General features: G+C 40.8%; 2 protein-coding genes across 3 annotated transcripts in view; one reads left to right on the top strand and one right to left on the bottom strand.

Moving 5' to 3' along the window:
• PSMA6 (proteasome 20S subunit alpha 6) overlaps positions 1-23242 on the bottom strand; it is a 242834-nt gene that overhangs the window by 129137 nt on the left and 90455 nt on the right. The window lies entirely within an intron of this gene.
• Positions 27-22676, top strand: LOC104338142 (uncharacterized). 2 transcript variants are annotated; one of them, XM_075426438.1, is made up of 8 exons: positions 27-130; positions 10975-11096; positions 12201-12339; positions 13210-13286; positions 15046-15156; positions 19402-19508; positions 20879-20969; positions 22451-22676. In XM_075426438.1, exons 1-8 carry the CDS (start codon positions 34-36, stop codon positions 22565-22567), a joined length of 861 nt encoding a protein of 286 aa, XP_075282553.1. In that variant the 5' UTR covers positions 27-33; the 3' UTR covers positions 22568-22676. The 2 variants fall into 2 exon arrangements, with proteins under 2 accessions (XP_075282553.1, XP_075282551.1); XM_075426436.1 differs by having other exon boundaries at positions 13210-13331.

Genomic DNA, 23242 nt, shown 5'->3' with positions numbered 1-23242 from the left:
GGTAGCGGCGCCCCCCCGTGGCGGCGCGGCGCGATGGAGCTGGAGGCGGCGCGGCGCGCGGTGCTGGCCGCCGTGCGGGGCACGTGCGCCGCCGACCTGCCCCGCCTGCTGCACTGGATGCGCAACACCAGTAAGCGCGGCCCGGCCCGGCCCGGCCCGGCGCGGCAGCCGGCGGGGCCCCGCGGGCAGGCCCCGGTCGCGGGAGGAGGCCCCGTGGGCGTAGCGAGCCTGAGCCGTGCCCCGACCGGAGCGCTGCGGCCTGGCTGCGCCGTCCCGCTGCGGTGCGGGTGCCGGTCCGGCAGTAGGCCCGAGGGAAAGCCCCGCCGGCGAAGCGAGGGGGCGGGGCGGGGCGGTAGCCAGGCCGGGGGGCGTGCCTGGCCGAGCCGAGCGCGTGCTCGCCTGGCGGTCGCCGGGCTGAGGGGAGCCGTGCCCGAGGCGAGGGGGCCTGAGGGAGCGGGGCCGCCGCGGGTTGCGGCGCTCGGGGGAGGGGCAGCCCGCTCGCCCTCCCCGGCTCCCCGCGGAGGCTGCCGCGCCGGGCGCCGTCGGTTGGCAGGGCCGCGTTGCCCCGCCGCCCTGCTGGGCGGGCTGGGGGCCGCGGGTGGCGAGGCGGAGGTCTGGGCTCGGGGGCGTTCCGCCGGCTGTGGCGCGGAGAGGGGCGGTCCCGGCAGAAGCTGGCAGCGCCTGGAGCTCTGCGGCGGCGGGGCCGTGCGGAGGCACCCGCTCCTCGCGCGCCTGGGGGTTTTTAGACGGTCGTCTTGGCTTGTTCGACGTCAGGCGCGCTCGCAGCAACCTTGCGGAGGCTTGAGAACAGCGGTTTGAGCTAATGTGCGAATGCCACTTTCCCCACTTCATGTCATCTTGATCTAACACAGTTTTTTGTTTGTTTTCTTGTTTGCGGCTCGGTGCAATTTCATCAACATGCAGCAATCAAGCGTCTCGTGACAGACGAAGAAAGGAAACGTGGGTCAGCGCACAAGCTGTTGATTTGCAACTGAGCGAAAAGATGACATGGAAAACCTGAATATAGGCAGTGCACTAGAGCTGCAGGGACATAGCCCCATGCTGAATAAACTGGCTGAACGCTGCTTAGTCTGTGGGTGTATTTGCACTTTGCCATTGCAGACAGGGATCTTGAAGGCTCCCCCCCCAAATCCTTTGATCCAGTCTCCAGCAGCCGATAAGTGTGTGCCCTGTTTATTAATCATTGCCTGCTGGGACAGTAAACCCACTCCCTGGTGAGCATGCGTTGGGTGGGAGAAAAATGTCATATGGTACATGACTTCCCCAAGTCACGCCCCGTTGTGCTAGGGTATTCTTGTTCGGGTCTTCTGTTCCAGCACCTCCACTTTAGGGTAGAAACATCTTTGTAAGCAGACAGGTGGGGGCTGTTACACAGAGGCCAGCTATGACACCTAGAAGTTGTCCAGCTGTCCAGGTACTTAGAACTGCAGAGTGACTGTTGCCCTGCAGTTTGCAGCTCCTGTGGGCGTGAGAGAGGCAGGAAAGATCCTTCCCTGGCTGCGCAGGCCTGTGCTGGCGTTGCGGGAAAGGAACGGGCTGGGAGCACAGCGTTTCCCCTCCCGGGGTGGGCACGCAGCCCTTTCCTAGGAAAGACATTGCCAGATGTTTCGGAGAATCTGCAAGTGGGCCTTCATGGTTAGAGCAGAGATGGGACTCCGTAGGTCTTCAAGGCTGAAGTTCGATGGGTGTGGTTAGCATTAGTCGTGACTAGACATTTTCTCTCTGTGTGTGTATGTATATGTATATATACACACGTATATGTTTGCACATATGTGTGCATAGACATCATGGTAGAGCAATGTGCTATGAGCAGTATTTCATCCCTTCGTGTCTGAATCCTGGTTGGGATGCAGTAGCATGATCTGCTTGCTAAATGGTGCCTGGGTTACCGTAAATAATCTTGTTAGAAGTGTTTTTCTTCCATCCAATATGCTCTGATTTAAAAATCTCATTGAATTTCATATGTGATCATTCACATTGCTTGTTCACTTAACATAAATCATTACAGCTCCTACACTGTATTAGTTTGTGTGATGTGCATATATGGCTTTCTTGGCTTACTGACTCTTTCACAAATGCAGTAAAGCAAGTGGGAACTTACTAGTGAAACTTGAAAATGCTAAACTGTTTCAGTTAGGAAACACATAATTACTATTTTCTCCACTTTGGTTCTATGGTGGTGCTTTGCCGCTGCCATAGGAATTTTTAGCCAATGGCATAGTTTATCTAGACTTAAAAAAATCCTTTGTCAATGAATAATTTTAAAAATTTTTCTTTTTATGCTGCAGCTTCCAAATATTCTCATAGACAGATAGTTTCTGTGAAAGACAGGTCTGCTATGTTTCCTAGCCTTTATTGGATTATGATCTCTCAAATATTTTCTTCTGAGTTTTAATGATCTAGATCCATGTCTAGGTCTTTCAGTCAAAGGAAATATATATTCTTGCTTCATATTTACTCTTCATTGCTAAGATATAAGCTAAAGTGTAGATCAGGTTCCAAATTTTGAACTACTTTGTGCTTGATTCATCCAAACAATCTGTTTCCTTCTATTTTTATATTGTTTGCATCAATGCTGATTGCTGCTGCTTCACTATGTTCATTGTCTTTAAACTAATATAATTAGTTTTGTCGTTGCCGTTCAATGGCTTTTTAGCTCAGATGCTGCAGATCAGAGGACAGAGTAGACAGGATACGTAGGGCAGTCAGCATCAAGCAGCTGAAGTAATGAACATAATTTCATCTCTGTAGTCTCCGTGACAGGTCATCTTCAGGATCTTTTTTGGTTTAGAATTCTTATAGTCACTGTCTGTGATATTTTGTTGTCTTTGTTTACAGGCTTGTGCTCTGATAATAGTTTATGATAATTTTCTCTCTCTTTTCAGAAAAAAATTATCATTGTTAGTGTCCTCGCTGGATGCAATTAGTTTATTTTCTGAGAAATTAAGTTTGGGCATCTGCATCTCTGGCATTTCCTTACGCTTTGTGATTGTATTTGGCCGAATGCTCATGCAGTATAAAGCTATAGGTAACCATATTTGTTCCCAGATGTGTCATGTGGGACATGGGTGACTTAGGTTAATTTTATTTCCCACATTGCCACATTTGTGGAGGAATTTAGAGCCTGTAGAATCTGGTGTCATGCTACTGCTTGTAGAAGATACCGGTTTCTAAATCTGTTGATTATGATGTTTGAAGTAAAAGCATTAACGTTAGCCCAATTTTTGTGCTAACTTGAGGTGCCACAGTCTCCCCCTCATAGTTGTGTACATGTAGGTATATGGTAGAGGAGAGGGAATTAGAAAGCTTTGTGCCTATCTGTAAGAGCTTTTCGTTGTTATCCAGTGAAGATACGTTTCGTTGCTTCTTTGGGCCATTAAGCTGTTCATGTTTTTCCACTCTGCTTTTCTGAATGGCTATGTCCTTCTGGTTTATCTCCAGTTTTCTTTTTCTTTACCCTGAGTGAGCACAGAACTGGAGTAAGAGATCTCTCTCTCTCTCTCTTACTGGTTTTATTTTCCTGCAGCGTCAAACAGTAAGTAAGCAGAAGCATTTGTCCAGCAGGTCATATTCCTTTACCCTTTTTGCAGTTTCCCCAAAGTTGCAAATATTTTGGGTCATGTCCCGAATACAACACTCTTAATGACACTTCTATTTGTATTGTTTCTCTGAGCTGCTTCTGTGTCTGCGTACTGACAGTGACTTCTACTGTTTCCTCCCCCCCCCCGCCAAATTGTTGCATTTGAGTAATTATACTACCCATTGTAACACCTAGACAGTGCTGTAATAATTAATAATGCTTGGACAGAGAACAGTGAGGAGCTAGTAGTGAGGTTTCTGCTGCTGTACCCTGAATACAGCTAGGGCATTTGGGGTTCTCTCTGTACAGAGAGAAAACAGTTTTATGGGAGATGCTAAAAACTTAGCAGATCTCTGTACCACAAAGAAACAAAAGCCTAGTCTTTGGCAATACAAATGTAGGGGAGAAACAAACCTCCAATGAACAAAAGAAAAAAAGTTGTAGGGACAGGGGGATAAAACTCTGAATGAAAAAATCATACGCAAACAAGGAAAGGACAAATGGAAACAAAAATGGCATCCTCACAGACAAGTTGTGTTTCTGTGGTGTGTAGGTTCCCCCCCCCCACCTCCTACTGCCATTCTATTCCTGTTTCTGTCAAGATGTTGAGCTTATAGTTTTACTTCCAGCTGCAGAGGACTGGGCATGATTCCAGTGTTAGCCATAGTCAGGCTTTTTTCCTCCTTCACGCCTCTCTCTCAAGTGAAGTGTACATGCAGCCTTACAGTAAAGCCCTGCATATAGTAGTTGCCCATTAGGATTAGTGTTGTCGCGAAGACAGCCTCATTTATTAATTGAACTTATTTGGTGTTTCTGACTCGCGTGCTGTATGCATGGAATGTTATTGAGAAACTTTTCCATGGAAGAGTCAGATTACTTTATAGCAAAGCAAGTTACCGTATCTAAAGTAAAGACACTTAACGTACGTGGAACTGAGAGAACGTTGAATAGGTCCTCATGCTAATGACTTCTGACTAATCTTCCTTAGTAATTACAGGAATGTAAGCGTATGCAAAATGCTATTCATGTTCTTTATACGAATGCAGAATAAAATAATCAGTCATGCTTTTTTTCTTTTGGTATTGCGGATTTTAGAAATTCCAAATCTTTACGTATGATGGAAGAAGACACTACTGTTTTAAGGCAGCTGCTTAGCAACACTGCTTTGCTGTTTCGCAATCAGCCAGCTCTTCCCACACACTGCAGCGAAATGTACGTCATTTCATGGTGACTTGCATTCCAGCTTTTCTTTTCAGTTAGTCTTAGATCTCAAAGAAAATGAAATAATGAGAATTGGAAAGAATAACAGGAACCTTTGGTGTCTTAACTGAATTTTTTTATAATAGAATGATTAATGCTTTAATATCCTTCTGCAATAACCATGTTCCAGAACTTCTGGCAAAGAAAACTTGGGTGAAGCCCAAGAGCTAATTCAAACCACTTGGGGAAACCCCCCTGAAGATCCCCCCCTCAGCTGGGTCCCAGCATTTGATGTTTAGCTTCTGTATAAATGTGTGCATGGTCATATTCCCTCTTGCTCCTTTGTTGCCCAAACTGTGAAGAATGTTCAGTAGCAGGAGAGGTTGCATTTGGTGAGAATGGGTACTGGAGAAGATAAGCAGTGAAAGCAGAATTGATCAAGCTATCTGTGTACATGAACAGAGATACATGAATCAGAGGACATAAACACAGAAATCCTAATTTCAAGTTTGATATTGGAGTCACCAAACCACTCTACTTACTGGCAACTACTGAACACTTTTGCTGTACTTAGAGCTTTAATGTAGATTACAAAAGTTTATCTCTCGATTCATGTCCGTGAAGCACAAATAAGGTGATAAAAAGACCCTTTATGGTTTTTCATGTACTGTCGTGGAGCCTAAGACAGATTAAAAGAATATTTTTTTCAGGAGGGCTAAAACTGACGGTTCTAATGCTAGCTTTTGAATTTTTTTTCAGTCATGTAACAGTAAGATAAAACAATCTTAGAAACTTTTTCTATTGTATGCATTTCATTAAAAACACTGAAATGCAAAGCCAGGATTTCAAAGCGATGTACTGGTCTGAATTGCTCATTGTTCGTACAGTGACATGTTACTCAAAACAATCATTGAATGATAAACTTGCAAATCCTCTAAGTTAAGGATAAAAAACGTAAAATTAAGTACGAATTCATTTTTTTCTTGTGGATTCACTTGTACTGGGAGAAAACCAGCATTTTAAGAGATTGGCATGGGATTTAGTCTTGTGACTTGAAAGTCAAAGGCAGTCAGTGCCGTAAGTTCAGGCTTTTAACAGGCAGTGAGGGAGGGACAGCCAACAAAATTAACTTAACTGGACTGTGGTGGACGTGCTGCTTTAGTACAGCGTTGTGCATATGGAGAAGAAACTTCTCACCATATTCTTAGGAACAGACGAAGTTTGTCCAGCTTTTTCTGTTATGTACCTTATGATCTAGGCATTATTGTGTTCCAAGACCTGCTAGGTAAAATTATCAGATGATGATTTTCACAAGACAAGAATAGGGAATAGTACAAGAAAAAATGAGACTGTTTTACAGGAAATGGTCTTTAAAGTTTGCTTTCAGTACTGTTGTCACTGCAGGTGGAACTGAAGTAGAATGAGTCTCTTGAAAAGGGTGAATGCATGGGTTTCTGCAATGTAAGAAGTAGAGTAATTTGTGTGTGTGTGTGAAAAAGCAATTTAGTACATATCCAAATTGGTAGAAGTGATTTATCCAAGTAAAATATCATTTTGGAAGAGATCAGAATAACATTGCAGAGCCACATGAACTGGAATGGATTTCTTTGTTAAAATTATGCTGTACTACCAAAAATCTTTTCCACTACTCTGTTGTTTGGTAAACTAAAATGGGATGTTACCTGTAATTTGATGAATCACCATCTTTGGGAATTGGCATTAATTTCCTTTGTTGTGACAAATGATACTGTTGCGAGAGAGGTCTTAAGAATACCAAGTACTTCTAAATTGTTAGTCACTGAAACTTAATAATGGTGGGGAAAACTAGTGATTGTAAAAGGTATGTGACTTCCCTTGTTTAAAATTTAACTTTGAAGCTTCTTTCAATTTATGAATGTAGAAGACTGAAAGAATTGATAAAATAAGCTCTGGTTATATTCCTGTTGGAAAAAGCTGATTACTTTCTACCAATAGCTAAGTACGCTTAGGGACAGAAATAGTATTTAGAGTTCCTGAACAAGTTGGTATACTGAGGTCACAGACTGCTTCTCAAATTGTTTAGCCAAAAAAGGAGAGAGTAAGATTTTAGGGAAGCAGGACTTCCTCCTTGACCTGTTTGTTCAGTATCATTAGAACACACTGAATGATTAAATTAACCTCATATTAAGTAACATGGATGTTAATATTTGCTTTTTTACTTCTGTGAGTCTGAATATATATGTAGAAGACCATAAGGTGCTTGCTGTTATGGCTGCCTTTGCTAAATCCTCTTCTTTCCACAGGACATGTAATCTTCTGTTGTCATTTGGAAATCATATGTTGCTTGTCTTCAGTCATGTATTTTGCAGTGCCGGGATGTTTAGATGTTGGTATAGCGGTGCTCTCTATCCAGTGTGAGGCTTTGTGATGTTTTCTTAGCTTGTGTTATATTTGCCATAGAAAGGCTGAGCGGTGCCAGGGTGTTAATTAGGCTTTTTGCAATGTGTTAATTAAATTTTATAAATACATGTTGAGTAGATCCAGTGGAACCAGTTTTTGAAGTAAAATACAAACACTGTGCACCCAGACTTCCTCCATAAACAAATGATTGTGATTCATCTTGCAGTATTTCATGAACTGTACGGTTCTTTCCTGGTTAGTTGTCTGGTCAATGAACACAGGGGTTGGCTTGCACAATCTCCACTTCATATATGTGTCAAGCATTAAAATGATACCAAAATAGTTTTCTATTTTTGTTTCTTCTTTGAAGATCCCTTGTAAGGTGATACTGAGATTCTCAAGAGCAAACAATTTGTTAAACGCAAGGGTGGAGTTGATAAAACTGTACCGGCAGAGGCAGAAATGCCTATTTTCATATTTGGCACCTGTGTTCTGTACTTGATGGCAATCTATAAATATTTACATACTGCAAAAGTGAATGAGTTATTGTGGTAGCTGTTGCTGTTTCTTGCTTTGACAGGAACAGGGTGACTCTTGGCGTCTGAGTTCATTCACAGACTACACACACAAGCGCAGAGCTTCTGCTGAAGCTGCCATTTTGTCATCTCGGAAGGAGCTTGTTCAAATCTTCTTTTCTTTTTTTGTTCCTGCATGCTTGTGCTTTGCAGTATTAACTGATAGTTGGGAAGGAGCATTTCTATTCATCATTTGTTGTTCAGTATCAGTGTTTCAACAGTTTTTCGTTTGAGCTGCATATGTGTTGTAGGATTTTCCTTTTTCATCAGAGCATCCACAAGAACTCTTGTGCTTTGTTGTGTAAGAAGAGCTCAGAGATGGTCGGTGTTGTGACAAGTATTGTAGAGGTGGAAGGCAAGGCAGGGAAGGGGTATTCTGGACTTGAGGAAGATGGTGTGCTGTCTCCCTCCCATGGAGAGTATCCTATTTCTCTGCAGTAGAGCTGGAATGCTGAACAGCCTGGAGAGGTGTCCACCGCTCGTGTTGGCCAGAGACAGTCACCCAGGCTGTGAGGGAGCAGAGCCTATTGACGCACCGGCTCTGGGAGAAAGGGGGCTGACGTTCTGCATTTGCAGTGCGATGTGGCTGGCCTGGTGGTCTATGAACACTTCCTGCATTTCATTAAACGCTATATATGAATTCGATACTCTTAACAGGCAGTGTAACAGCTGGATGAGCTCTCTTGCATAGTAATAGTATTGTTTTAAAGCATGTGCCAGATGTAGGGGCTTATTGCCCACAGGCACTGGTCTGTACAGCTGCTAATATCAGCTTTCTACTCTCTCAGTCTGTCTGTAGCATGGTTTTTCTCCTTGCTTCCTCAGATGTTACGCACCTCAGCAAACTCTGTCTCCTTTGCACTCTGAGGGCCTGTCGTGGTGCTTAACTGCGATTAAGCAACAGTTAAATCTGTCCACCTTCCCTTCGCATTACCTCTGGGTTTACTTCTGTGCTGTGTGACATCCATAGAAATCTTCTTGAGCTGATCAGAAAAATCACTCACTTCTTCCGGGACATTCATAACAAATCTGAAAGTTGTTGGATGGACTGTGAGGTTAACAGGAGATGGGTGCTCATTAGAGGTTTCAGGTTAAAATGCTGACGAGCTGGAGCTGCTGCATTGCACCTGTTGTGTTGTTTGTGCTGCTGCTGACGCAGCTGCCACCTCTGTCCCTCCTGTCTTCCTTCCTCAGTGCAAAGGCTGCGTCTCTTTAGGAGCTGAGGTTCTGGAGAACATAACTGTGAGCTCTTTGGAACAGCAAATTGTCTTCCTGTCGTATAACAACTGCCAATGGTATTGTGCCCATCAGGGCTCTGGAGCATTAGTGCTACACATTTAATCGATAATCAACCAAGTACATGTTAAGGGAATCCAGATGATGTAAGGTTTCTGCTGCTTACTGTAGGGGATTCAGGATTGTCTGCTGGAGTCAGTTTGGGGACATGTGTTCCACAGGAAAGGTGAAATGTATTAGCATAGAGAAGCTTGTAGCATGTTTTATAGATGTATTTTGAACTTGCTTGCCATCAAGCTTGTCTATGCTAATGTTCCCACCTGGGACAGCGATGCTAACAAACATTAGCTTTTGTTAACACCTCTAAAAGCTGTCAAGTCTTGTTTTGGTGAGTGATAGGCATATATGTAAAAAACACACTCCCTGCCCCAAATGGTGGCAGTCTAAATAGAACAAGAAACAAATCAGAAGAGGTGGGGAAGAGAGGACAAACATGTCTATTTTTAGGCAAGAATCAATACATGGGTTTGGTATATTTTTCAGAATTAGGTTTGCGGTTGCTTTTGTTGTGTGGTTTTTGTTTCTTCTACAGGTACGTAGTTTTGACCCAAGATGTGCCTTTGTTTAGATCCAGTTCAGTGCCCTCAAAGCAGTGAGATGTTCAGACAAAAAGGTGTTTCATCTAGTCCTTCTGTTGAGGAAAACATAACAGAGGAGAAACAGAGTACAGGCATACATCAGATCTCAAGCTGAATGTCAGTTAGGAACATCATGCTTTGGGAAGAGAGCTAACATGAAACTGGGGTGTTTAAGCAGGATGTTGGCTGCAAGATTTGAAAAGTCTCATTATTGCAAAGACACCTTTAGCTGCATCAGTGTGTCTAGTTCTCAACACTGCGGGTTGTAAAGGATGAGAGAGTCCAGAAAATCCAAAAAAGAGTGAGAATGATCAGTGTCCTAGAAGTAATGCAGGAAAGGGCTGGATAAGTGAATCTTGTTTCTTCTAGAAAAGAAGACTGATGGGACACGTGATAGGTCTTCAAAGAAGTAAAAAGTTGCTGTATACAGGAGAGGAACAAACTTTTCTGTTTCCATTGCGAGTGGAACAGAGTACTGAGTTTAAATTGTGGCAGAGGAAATCTAGATCAGTTATTAAAAACGTGTTCCTTGCTAATAGTAAGTATAGTCAAGCACTAGAATAGATTGCTAAGGGAATTGCGGAATCTCCAACATTAACAGTCTTTCAAAAGAGTAGTCTGGAGAAATAGTGACACTTATTATTGGTTCAACCATGGAAGAAGAAAGGATTGGTGACTTGCCAAGGTTCTCTTGATCTTTTTTTCTAGATGTCTTTAAAACAAAAAAAAGGTGTTACAGTAATGCAGGGATATCTTGGAAAAATAGCGAGAATTTACAGTGTGGCTTTGCAAACCCATCCTGTTCTACATCCATTCCTATTTTCTTTTGCATCTGAAATATTTTGATAGTTGAAGTCATGTAAAATGTATTGTAAGTTGAACTGTTGAACTGTGCATTATCCCTGATTTTTTTGTAACCACTTTATTAGAAAGATGGTAAGTATAAAAAGAAACTTGTATTAAAAAAGAAAGCCTGCATTCAGGCAACTATGAGTTTTGTAATTTCTTCAATAGTTCAAAAACAGCTTTGATGTTTTTATATCTTAAGCTGAAACAGTATCACTGTGGTGGCAGCCCAGACCATCATATGTGAGTTATAAGTTTACAAATATGAAAATAATTTGAGATTTCAGAAAAGTTCTACATTTATTTTAAGTGGCAAAGTTATTACAATCCCAATCTGTCATTGGCTGGAAAAGCTAACAAAGGCTGAAAAATGCATTTCAAATAAAAACTTATCCATCTGGTATTGTTTGTGTCTTTCAACTGTGTTGTACTGGTTATCACTCAGTCCACATGATCTGCGTATGATTGTTCAGGGGTTTTTGTTTGTCTTGATTTACAGATGACTTTGATGAGCTGGTGGTGAGTAACAGTGATGTTGTGCTCAAAAATATCGCTGAAGATTTGCGGAATCGTTTACCCATCGAGGCAATGTTTAATTCAGAACATCAAGCTGTTCAGAAAGTAAGCTAATCGTTATGGTCTCCTTTTGCTAAACCACATAATTTGTTTGGGGACTATGCTGATTTCAGTTTTAATAGTAGTTCATAATAGAGAATGAGCAGCCAATTGAGGTGTAGGAAGTCTCAGATCGATTCTCAGGTCTGTTGCTGCATGCTGTTGTGTGAACCCAAGAAAGCTGCTCATAATTCTTAATACTCTGATCATAAGTTATTTGGCATAGCTTTCATTCTGTGTGGTACGGCACCTGTCACAGTGATTCTTTAATACAAGCTCCATAATAGGCTCTAACAGCCCCCTTAAAGAAAACAGAAATACAGGGCCAGTGTTTCGCTGTTGCCATAATGTGGGCAGCCCAGAAATTGTTTCCAGCTCTTTTCAGATTCTGATGGCTCAGAATGAGGTGGGCTGAGAGTCCTGTGGGAGGGGAGAGCACCTTTTCTTTTTTGAGCTGTCAGTATAGGTGGAAAGTTAATGCATTTCCCAGAGAAGTGGTGTGTGGCTCTTAAATGGGAAAAGTGGATTGGCCACATGCAGCAAGCCTGGGAGAGGGAGGAAAGAGGAGCAGGAGGATAAAGATTATACCCCTTGAAATGATGAGAGGACAAGCGTCCCAATTGGTATGCTTTTGATTGAAAATGACACCTGTGTTAATCAGGGGTATTTCTAGATTGAGGCATAAGGCATGAAGATGAAAATATTCAGACAGTTGAAGCTGAGAAGCAAAACTGCCCTCTTGCCTAAATTTGAGTTACATTCTCCTCATTAAAGTGGAAGAGAAAAAGCTTCCTTTACCCTGTACGTCGTCTATAACCAAGCAAGCACTAAGGAGACAAAATTCACAGCACATCTCCTATTCAGCTGTGGAAAACAGCTTGCTTTCCTTTGTCGATTTCCACTTACTGGCTATTTCTGTGGAATTTGATGATCCAGTTTACATGCAGGATTTGTGTGGTTTAATTTTGAATTGTAATGTTTGAGTAGGGAAAAGCTTGGACCTTGGGGATTTTGGGAAAGGTAGGGTGGTGCGGCAATTAACTCTGTAACAGTGTCAGTGAAATTAAGAGACTCAGTTATGCCTTTCTTAGATTTTATTCCTCTTCTCAGATACACCAGCATCCACTGCCCATGATTCATGTTGATGCATTCCTTTATGATGATGATTTTGTTGATTCATTGTGTGAGGAGGGAAAAATGAGTAGGAGCTACTGCACAGAGTGTGGCTCATACAAGACTGCATCTTTAGGTAAGTGCTCTTTTGGGAACATGAGAAACAATTTCAGTTTGACTAAACTGGTTTGTGCAGTGACTCACAGTGTTGAGTGACTGGACAACACAACATCCAGCTGATGGAGGACTTTGTCCAGACCAGTGCGGTACACAGGCCAGAATTATTTCCCATAACCAATGGAAGGAGACTCCTACACATGTAAGTTGAATTAATTTGCAGTGTATGAGTGACACTAGTTGCCCACAAAAACTGGGCAGGGAAGAGGCATGGCTGTGTACCACTGACAAAGAAGATGCAAGAGGAAGACAGTACTGTAGAAGTTGATGCAGTAGCCTCAGTCTCCTCTCACAGGCTGAAAAGCACTAGAAAGCACCATCTGTCTTAAAGCTTGTGTGTGGTGTGGTACAGATCAGTGCTGTCGCTAGTACAGCACAGGCATTGAAGGAGGAGTGGTTTGTATGGAGAACATTCCATTCCTTAAAACCTTGGAGCTGAAATTCAAGCTGTTAGTAAGTCTTCCTGTAGAAAGGTTTGCATGAATTGTGTTGAGCCTTAGGTATCATGTTTCCTTTTTCACTTAAACAATACCAAGTGATTGGGTTTTATATTTAATATATGTCACTGTGCAGAAAAAGGTAATTCAGTTTGATGAAGGATTTCATAATTCTCCATGTAAGGGAAGGAATCCCGACGCTCAAGAAAGACTACTTAGCAGGCTACATCTGATCTGCCATCCCTGGTTTTCCAGGGTCCCCAACACTAGTTCAGGCAGGAAACCATCCGGGTTTTCAGTGATGATAACTCTTCAGATTAATATTTCATTGGTTAATAACACAGTAGTTAGTACTGCCCACCCAACACCTTTGTTCTGTTCTTATTTCCCAGAGTTTATTTCGCATTCCTTTTCCCTCATGGAACTGAAGTTTCTTTATCAACATGTACTGCCTGACCTGACAGGAAAGGTAGTGGTTGACGTTGGCTCCAGGCTTGGTGCAGTGCTATTTGCGGTAACTTCCAGCACAGGAATTCATATTTTATTACTGTGACAAACATTTTCCCTCTTCTCTGACTGCCTACTCTCGTTACTCCATCTTGGACGAGTCATTCTGAGAGGCACCTCTGATCTGACTCTGAACAGTATAAGGTGCTGTTTACTAGTGGTTTCAGTTCTTGTTCTGTTCCTCACAAGAGGGAATGCAAATGATCTTGCTTATGGAGAGGAAAAGTCTGTTGTCCAACAGAGTAGCATATTGCTGTCACACATGCTGCTCTTTTGCTAGTTCCTGCTCTGTCTCTCCTTCGTGAGTTTGTCCTCTGTGTCTTGACCATGTCTATATATAGATTAGTTATGTTAAACTCCTTTAGAAAGCTGAAAACCTGTTAAATTATACAAAGGAAGACTTTGATATGAATTTGTCTCCAAAAACATATTGTCCTGCTCTGCGTTTTAAAATGCACATAAAATACCTCATCGAGAAACTTGAGTGCAATTTTGATTGCTTTTGGCATGGCTGGTGCAACATATGGCCGACAGGGATGCAAAACACACATTACAACTTTCTTACAAAAGTCAATGGCTGTTTAGGGCTCAATCTTGGAAATGCTTGAGCGTGTAATTTTACTCATCTGAATAATCTAATTTTGGGACGACTCAAATGAGGAAAGTTACTCCGATTTGTAAATATTTGCAGCATTGGGTCCTTAAATGGTAACACTTCTGCTAGCCTAAATTTGTTTTAAAGTACTTAAATGTTTATATTGTTATAGTAGAAGATAGTCTTGAGATGAAGCAGGGGAAACATTGTTAAAAAAGAGTTCTCTTTTTCAATCATGTTCCTGGCTTATATTGGAGGAGGGTCGACTTCACCCTCACAGGTTGCTTTCTACTCTCAAGAGCTGAATGGTTTCAGAAAACTTTGATTATTAGATTGTAGTGCATAGATATCTCAGATATTCTGTATCTTTAGCATTGTTTTTTTGCCTTTGCCATTGTTGGCAAAGTGTAATTATGGTGTTCAGTGGAGACAATGGCACTTAAAGCAATATCTTCATTAGAGCCCTGCAGTACTTGTACTTTTTTTTTCCTAACATCTCCAACAACTTTCCAAACTCTCAATCTGAAACTGAACTATTATTTTGGGCTTATTATTAAGGGATAATTTACATTTTTTCATATCTACCTGTATGAAGCACCTGAAAATGGCAGTAATACCATACTTAGAGGTGCTGACAGAGGCTCTGTACCAAAATATCCCGTTATATTACTGGTACATTGTCCTCCATTTTCACTTTGACTGTGTGTATGTCTCATGGTTTGCTTTTTTTCTCTTGCTATTTTCTTCTTCCATTCTCCTAAGAAACAAAAATGTGCAGAATCCTTTCCTTTCACATTATTTTTGTAACTTGGTTTGTACTGCTTTTTTCCTTCTTAGACCATTTTCCTCTATTTTGCAATTGAAATGAAGTTGGAGCTTTCCTTTTTATTATTTTGATGTGTCATTTTGGATCTCTTATTAAAATTCATGAGACATACATGGGAATTGCCAAATCAGGTGCTTAGCTCTGAAAAGCATGTCATGTCCACTGAAAGACATTTCTCAACTTGCTGTTTTAAAAGGCTGTCTTAATCTTAACCTGTGTTTTACTTTTTCCAGTTTACTTGAAATTTTTGAACTTGTTTTAAAGTCATCGCAGTTACTAAATTTCCTTTTCCTAATGTAGGGTTATCTTTATAGCTCAGCATCCCAACTCTATGGAGTAGAAATGAATGCAGACTTTTGCCAGTTGCAAGAAATTATGATTACAAAATACCAGTTCATTGACAGAATAAAGGTAACTAAGTATATGGTTTAGTGTGTATATTTTTAACCACTGTGTACTAGGTATCCTGTTTATGTGAGCGGCTGGTAAATCAACATTCTGAGAAGTTGTTTCTGCCTTTGCTTATTTGGGTCCTAAACAAAGGCTTTGCATTAGGAAAAGCAAGAATCTCATAGGAGAGAGGAAGAGGGACATGATCAAAATACCATAACGTGTTGAATCACTTAGCCTTTTTCCTGAATGGAATTACCTGCTGGCTCACACAAAACAGATATATCTTAGCTGTTTCTCCCAGTGAAATCAATGACATTATGGCCACTAACTTGTGTGAAACTGAGTATATAGAAAGTTTCTGTCATGAATAACAAAACTAAATGGCTGTGTTTCATTAACACTAGCAGAATTGTGGAGGGTTTGCACATTTGTATCTAAGAACACTTAAAGGATTTATGGCTATTTATATTTCCTTTCTTGGAATGTCAGTGCATATGTACCTTCCACAAAGAAAATGGATCTCAAACAATGTGGCATCATTATGAGAACTATTTCCCTAGTCCCATTATGGAAATAACTACTACTGTTTTAATGAGGAAAGTTTTTTTTTTTTTTTCCTTTCTGGGGAGTACCAGTTATTTTATTACCAGCAAAAGTTGGCAGGTGGAATATGCTGGGTAGAATACTGACTTTAATCCTGTATGCATGTGCTCTTGAATGGAGTCGCAGAAACTGATGGTGTAGTAATTTCTTGGGAATTAAAGTAACCAATTTTAAACTGGAAAGAAATAATAAACATAAAATAATTAGCACAAGGGAAGCAGGATCATTGGATTGCTCAGTTCAATACCAGTTGCTGCCAGTTTGTCCATGACCTTTATTTTTTTAAGTTTTGTGTTCTTAACACTTTACTGTGATGAGACTGAACGTGCAGTTAGGAACTCTTGTCAAGTTAATTCAGTAGCGCTGGAGATCTATATGCATGGTTTTCAGCCTTCGATATTCTTTGTTATAAGCATTTTTGTTTTTCCTTCACACCTTGTAATTCTGCTGAAGTATTCATTTCAGAGCATAAAGATAAGAAGATAATACATTTTCAAAGCAGTGCCTGAGGACTTAGCTATTGGAGTCTCGTTAGATGCTAATTTAGTCATGTGACTCCTGTTACCACGCTGGTTTAAACGTTTCAATCTTAGATTTTTGTTTCATCCCCAAATGAATCCTCTCTAGAGATACATACCAGCTTGAAAATCAGTCAGAATCCAGTTGCTGATAATAATTTATGACACAAATTTGAAAAACTTTTAAGGCACCCTTCTTAAATAACGTTTGCTTTTTCAGGATATTTTTAATTTCTGTCAGAGTATGTTCCCAAAAGGCAGCAGGGTGGAATGATATCTTTAGTGGCTAAATCTCTGAGTGAACCTTGTGTTTCTTTGGTCAACATTTGGTTTGTTAAAATACAAGGAAAGTTGCTCAGCATCTTTTGCCATTTGAGTAAACACTTAGATGCTGGGGGGAAGGTAGACAGTTCAATAAATCTTAGGAAACTTGAGACCTCAATTCAGAAATTGCCTGTAATCATGAAATGCTTGCTGTGTATTCCATTGGGCAACAGAGCTGTTGTAAAATCGCTTGCTGCCCCCTCTCCTGTGCCAGCGCACAGCCAGGTGGGTCAGCGAACAGGTCCAGCTGAAAAAGAACCCAGCAAAAAAGTGGTGTTTCGGCTGGAGCAATACCTGGGTCTGGCTCATGGTGCAGCCACACATACTTATGTGGTCCCACACTCCCCAGTAGGAATGAGGATGTGTTTGGGGAGAATGGGGTGCTTAGGTCGCTTTAGTCAGCACAGTCACCTACACTGTAAGTGCAGACTAATTTTAATTTAAGGTTTAAGTGTTATTCAAGTCAAGGAAACATCAACACGTGTTCAAAGTTTCCCAGTAGTTTAAGCATCTTTCTGAATTGAGGCTTAAAATAATAGGACTGCCATTAGTAGGACATTAAGAAAGTTTAGTGCTAATCATGACTTTTTGTGCTGCAAGAAGTCCACAAGTGGAACAGTCCAACAGTCACTTGTGTTTGGATTAAAGGACTGCTGCTTAGGTTTTTTGTACAGAAATTCTGTGATTTTGTGGTTTTTTGCCCCTTGAAAATAAGAGAGTAAAAATGTCTCCTTGGCCTCAGAAATAGTGATCCAAATCCCGTTTACAGTCTAGGTGAATCTGAGTTCTGATACATGAGTTCTGGCAGATCTAGCTGAGGCAGGTTTTGTCCCTAGCTGTCTGTCCTGCCCCACTGCAAGAGGCTGTTGCCTGTGTAAAAGGGCAGCGATCAGGCTTGTATCCATAATACCTCTACCACCCAAGTTTATGGTCTTTTATTTTGACCTACAGTTAGCAGTGGGTTTATGCAGAGGACATGAATTGACAACCAGGACCTACTGTATTTAGGACCGCTGATGTTGGCCTGACTGGTCTCTCTTCTTTCTCTGCCACCTGAATGCCTGAACTTCTTAATCGGCTCCTGTACTGCTACAGTTTAGTGCAGTTTTAAGATCAATTACCACCAATTTTAATTGTCCTAAAAAGCTCTAACTTTCATGAACTAGTGGATAAATAGTCAGATGTCCACACACTAGAGGTAAAAGTAGAAACTTGACCAGTCATTCAGACAACTAAACTGTCCCTATTTCTCAGTGAGATAGAGCCTTCAGACACTAAACTGCCAGTTCTGGGTAAGGTACAAGAACACAGTTACTTCCTTTCCACTCACTACAGGCAGTGGTGAACATCTTGGCCTGTGTTTAAGGAGATAAAGCTGTGTGTTAGAGTTGGAGCACTTGCAGAGAAGCCATAGAATATTGCTCTCAGAGGTGCAATGTTGTGATGCCTAATTTTCTATGAACGGTAGAGGTTTGTTTCTGTTATTACTGATATTGAAATATTTGGCTGTAATTGCAATTGCTGTAATGCGTTCTGATAGCATGAACTGGGAGTCATAAACTCGTCATCTCTTCCACGCTTGAACCCTTACAAGTTGCAGGGGTTGTAGTATATGTTTCCCCTGTCAATCAGAAGAGCAAGATTAGCGTGTTCATTTTGAGGAGGAATAGATCATTTACCCTCCCAACAAGTATTGATATATTGTTAAGTGGGCAAAATGTTTTCCAACAGATAAGTGTTTTTAATCTTCTGTACAAACATTCAGCTTTCCTGTCAGAAGTAAGAATTCTTTTTTACGTCTGTCCAATATTGGAAGGATTTAACAAAATGTGAAATGTTGAATCCATCAGGTCAGTGTATTCCCAGCACAACCTAGTAATAGGTCACACAGAAAGGAAAACAAGTTGTTCAGATTTTCTGTCCATTTTCAACATATAGGGATGCACTTTCAACAAAATTTCTGGAACGCAAGTAGTATTCAGATTGGCTTTCTCTCCCTTATCCCTCAAAAAGACGTTCCGATTTATGTTTCTCCTCAGATTTAGGATGTGATATATTTGTCCATGTCTAAGAAAAAATTAAACACATCTCGTCAAAGTGTTAATGAGCATCCATGTTCTCCTGTCACTATAATCTCACCTGTTTGAAAATGACATGATGTGCTAATAAACTTTTTGGTGTGTGAAGGTAGATGAAATCAAACCAGTTCCTGTGCTGACTGTGGAGGCAGTTGTTTAGTAAGGTAAAGTACTTTCTGTCCTCCAGTGCCACTGAGCATCCTGCCTTTCCAGCATTCCCAGTCCCAATATATGTCATGAGAATTCAGCTGTCAAACCTGGGTCTGTAGTAGTGTCTTTTCTAGCTGTCATCCTTTACTAACCCACTGAGCCTGTGAGATGCCTTCTAATATCCTCAAAAAAGCCTTAGCTAGCTTAGGTCCTTTCCTGAAATCAGAGAGCATTTGTGATAAAATATAGGTAAGAGAAATGTAACAGCCATCACATACATATCTCCTCTTTTATGGCATTCAGTGTTCTAGACCAAAAGGCAGATGTAGTTTATTTCACTTAACCTAATGCATCGAGTATATTAATTAGAGGAGGTAAATCTGATTTATATTTTTTTTTCATTTTTTAAAGCTTATTCTGGTTGTTTACTTCAGTTTTATCTACTGTGAAGCCAGTGAAATACCCGTTTTTGTGCCTGGTTCAAAATGGTGGTAGCAGGTGCTGTGTTATGTTGACAGGCTTCGTGGCTACTTGAAGGCTATATTTGTCTCTTAAATTAATTTATGCCTTGTGAAATTTTTCTCCTTCAGGTGGTTCACGCAGACATCTGTACTCAGGCTTCACTTCTTCAGAAGGCTGATGTTGTTGTAATGAATAATGTCTTTGAATATTTTCTTGACAGACAGGAACAGGCCAGGTAAGCTATGTGTCCAAACAAGTAATCTATTTCTTTGGCAATGTGTGTGTAACCTTGTGAGTTACGGAAAACCTTAAGGTTGTGCTTTTTGAAGTCACGTACATAAATTACATAAGGAAATTGTTTTAAACTGCCTACACTTAATTGTTATACTTAACTGCTAAGGTGTTATGGCACTTGTTTGTTGTTAAACCCACTAAACACTGCTGCTTTGTTTACCCAAACCTTGCCCTCAATCCTTGCACCGATCTCTTAGAATAGTGTCTTGCTGTTAAAGGATCTGAAATTACTATATCAGCATAAAGCTTAATCTTCAGAAAGAAGACAGGTCATTGACTTGTGGATGTCAGAGCTTTAATATAGATGCACTGCAAAACATGGTTATTAATAACATTTCTAATATATCTTCATAAGGATGTGGTAGCAAACAAACGTGATGCTAAGGTTCTTCTCTTTCAGGTACAAGACACTCACAGATGAGCTTTTGCTAGTCCAGCAATATCAGTTTAAAGTGTAAATAACCTTACTGTCCAAAATTACTGTGCCTTTGGAATGGGCAGTGTCTCCACTGTCCCAGTCAACAGTCTGACATTTGCTAGCAGTTTCAGCTAAGGCTTGTCCTGCTGCCCTTGATACCAAGTGGTAACGTCAACCAGGGAGGCATAGACTGGGTGGGTGAAAGGTAGTGGGCGTTTCAAATTGCCAGGAGATTGTTTCCAGGCACATGACTGAGAATTCATTTGATTCTTCAAGAACGCAGGGGTAGTGGTTTAATGTTGCATTAGTACCATGAAGACAGATGACATTTGAAGAATGCTGGAAATTAAATTCTTTTTACTCTGAATAGCCGTGCTGTGAGAAATGATCTGACTTGCAAAATCAGAAAAAAAGGAATGCTGCGGGCTATATTTAAATACTCCAATTGCTAATGTCTTAAGAGAAGTGTTTTGTCACGGCTGCACAGTATGTATGTAAAGAGCAGCTAGCTGTAAAGCTTAATAGAGCAGTGTGCTCAGAGACTGTATTTTCTTCAAAACCAAAAGTTTAGAGGGACCAAGTGTCGATGTTTAATCCTAGTCCAACGTGAAGGTGTTGACAGTACAAAATTACATGAGTGAATGTATCGGAGTTAAGAAGTTACAAAAACTAACATTGTAAGACCATATATTCCCTCTGTTTTTGACATGAAGCTTGATTTTGTTCATACAAAGATATTTGCTTAGATATGAATAGTGACTGATAAGCATGTATAGCAATCTTTTAAGTTTAGTCTGTGTCTGGCCACGAAATTGTAGAAGTGTTAGATTCATTTTATATGAAATGCAATTTTTTTCCTAAAAAATTGTGACCTATTTTGAAATATGTTTCAGAGCTTGGGAGTTTATAGCTTGTAATGTAAGGAAAAGAGGATCCTTATTAGTGACAGTTCCAAGCCTTACAGAATCGCTCTCAAAGCTCCAGGTAAGTTCCCTCAGCTGGTTTTTAGCCAACGCTTTTTGTCACGTTCTATGAAAGTGTCACTTCTGTGGTTGAGGTTAGCTGCTTGCCAGTATTGATGTGAGGAAGGATATGTAATTTTGTGTATAGATTAAGGCATGTAGGACTCTGGATTCTGTTTCCAGGTTGACCACCAATAGAACTTCCTGTTATTTGATTGTCCCCACCTGTAAAATGGAAATCCCAGCCTATATGAATAGGCTGCATGAATCATTGTATTATCATGTGTATTATTAACAATACCTTAGCTGTGAGGTTAAAAAAAGGCACAAAACATTAGCAAAGCTATATTATGACGCGAGTGAGTTTTGTGATAATCGTACCCACCTCCATCAGACTTATTCCAGGTATAGGGGATAGAACATCAGAAGTACGGATGTATTTATAAATTTCTAAAGGCAAAACCTTGAAATGTTTTCTCTGTTTAGCTCTACGTTTGCTCATTGCTTTGAAACATGATGAACTGTTTTGTTAAGCCAGTGGGAGAAAGGGACATGCTAAAGAAGCACCATCCCTGAGGATGCTCTTTCTTCTGACCTGCTGTCAGCATAGAACATGACTCATAAGACGCCAGTATGAGCTGTCAGAAGTACAGATTAGGGAGAGAAGTGGTCTCCCAACTAACCCAGTGATTACCAACAGGCATCTTGGATCAGTGACGTAGCTTTAAATTGCAGTTGGAAAAAAACCACGTTGACAGATGTTGAACGCCCTGCGCTGCTGCTGCTGTTCGCTGAGTAGTAACCACTTCCGATGGACCGACCTCTGCTCTCTGTCCATTCCGCCATAGGTCATCGGTAGATTACAGTTGTTACGTGTATGATGCCTAGACAAATTATGTGGGCTGGCTTTAGTTAGGCAACAAAACGCTGATCATACATGACACGGTTATTTATAAAGTGGCTTGCTTGCCACAGTAGTATACTTTAGAGAAATTGAATCACTTGTTGCCTATATGCCGATGGTTGAAATAGATCCTCAGCCCCAGGAGCAGCAATGGTGTCATCTGACCTTTTCTTGGAGCAGGCAGTAGTTACACAGCAGCTGATAAGCCCTTTGTAGCCTTAATACAATACTGCCTGGGTGTAAACCAAAAAAGTACCTGTGGTTCTTCCGTGGTATGGGTAGCTGCTCCCTCAACACGTCTGTCAGAATGTTGCCCTCTGATCAGGATGCTTGAGGCTTATACAAATGCATCTGGAGAAGCAGTTGTAACATGCTAGCAAAATATCTTGACTGTGGACTGAGATAATTTTTTGAAGTTATCTTTATTCTCTCCTATTTAAGTTAAAAGGCATTCCCAGAAATTAATGTATCATTGCTGCAGAATTTGCAATGACTAATCTCTCTTATTATGTCTTGCCTTCTGAATGTTGTACTGACCTTGAACCTCCTGCTGTTTCTCAACATTGTGTTAATTTAAGGATCTGTTTTCATTGTTTCAGACAAATATACAGCTCAGCCAATGGGTCGAAGAGATGCAGCTGAACTATGATGTGTATATGGAAAAGGATGTTGACAGAGAAGCACTTGAACAAATACATTTGTACAAGATTCTCTAGTACCTGGAAAAATTTAGTAGTATCCTTGTAATATCATCTATTGTGGGTCTAAAATGAATTTGGATTGATTTGTGTGAATAAATCAGGTCAAAATTCTTGTTGTGATTTATCTGAGTCTTATCTGTGGTTTGTAATGAAAAAGAGTCTTTTTGAAATAGGTTTTCTTATGGAGGCATTCTGTCTCAACAGAGTGTATTGGCTTTTAGCTAGGAGATATGCTTAATTTTTACAGAAGTGTTAGAAAGAGTGGCTACATGCTGATGCTAAAAGAATTTTTGTTCACTAGCACTGTGCACTGCTGATGTTTGCTAAATATATCAAACCTAAGAATAGCAAATCATTATTAATATGAATGATATGAATGCATTTAACATAATGTTATTTAAAAGCTGCAGTACATTAGAGTTTGCTGTTTTGTTTTGGTATAGACCATTAATTATTATCAGTGATAGTATTTATTATTAACAATATTATCTTCAGTCTTCCTCCTGTGGGATTTGTAGGTTTTCTTCCCAGAGTCTGCTTGATAACCAGAGTGTCTACTAGCATCAGCTATGAGAAGCAAGTCCTTCCGTTTAGTTATTTGTCCTTAAGGTGGCTATTAATGTAAAATACCACAAGACACCGAGGAACCATTGAGAATTAATACGGCTAGTCCAGGACAACATAACTCTG

The sequence above is a fragment of the Opisthocomus hoazin genome, chromosome 7 (genome assembly GCF_030867145.1).
Source record: "Opisthocomus hoazin isolate bOpiHoa1 chromosome 7, bOpiHoa1.hap1, whole genome shotgun sequence".
In the NCBI taxonomy this organism is placed as follows: domain Eukaryota; kingdom Metazoa; phylum Chordata; class Aves; order Opisthocomiformes; family Opisthocomidae; genus Opisthocomus; species Opisthocomus hoazin.
Note: the sequence above shows the minus strand (reverse complement) of the source record. Positions and strands in the feature narration are given on the sequence as shown.

Coding starts and splice junctions, on each gene's coding strand:
- LOC104338142 (XM_075426436.1), top strand. CDS start 34: ATGGAGCTGGAGGCGGCGCGGCGCGCGGTGCTGGCCGCCGTGCGGGGC. Junction 11,097..12,200: donor AACATCAAGCTGTTCAGAAA/GTAAGCTAATCG, acceptor TCCTCTTCTCAG/ATACACCAGCATCCACTGCC. Junction 13,332..15,045: donor TTGGTGCAGTGCTATTTGCG/GTAACTTCCAGC, acceptor TTCCTAATGTAG/GGTTATCTTTATAGCTCAGC.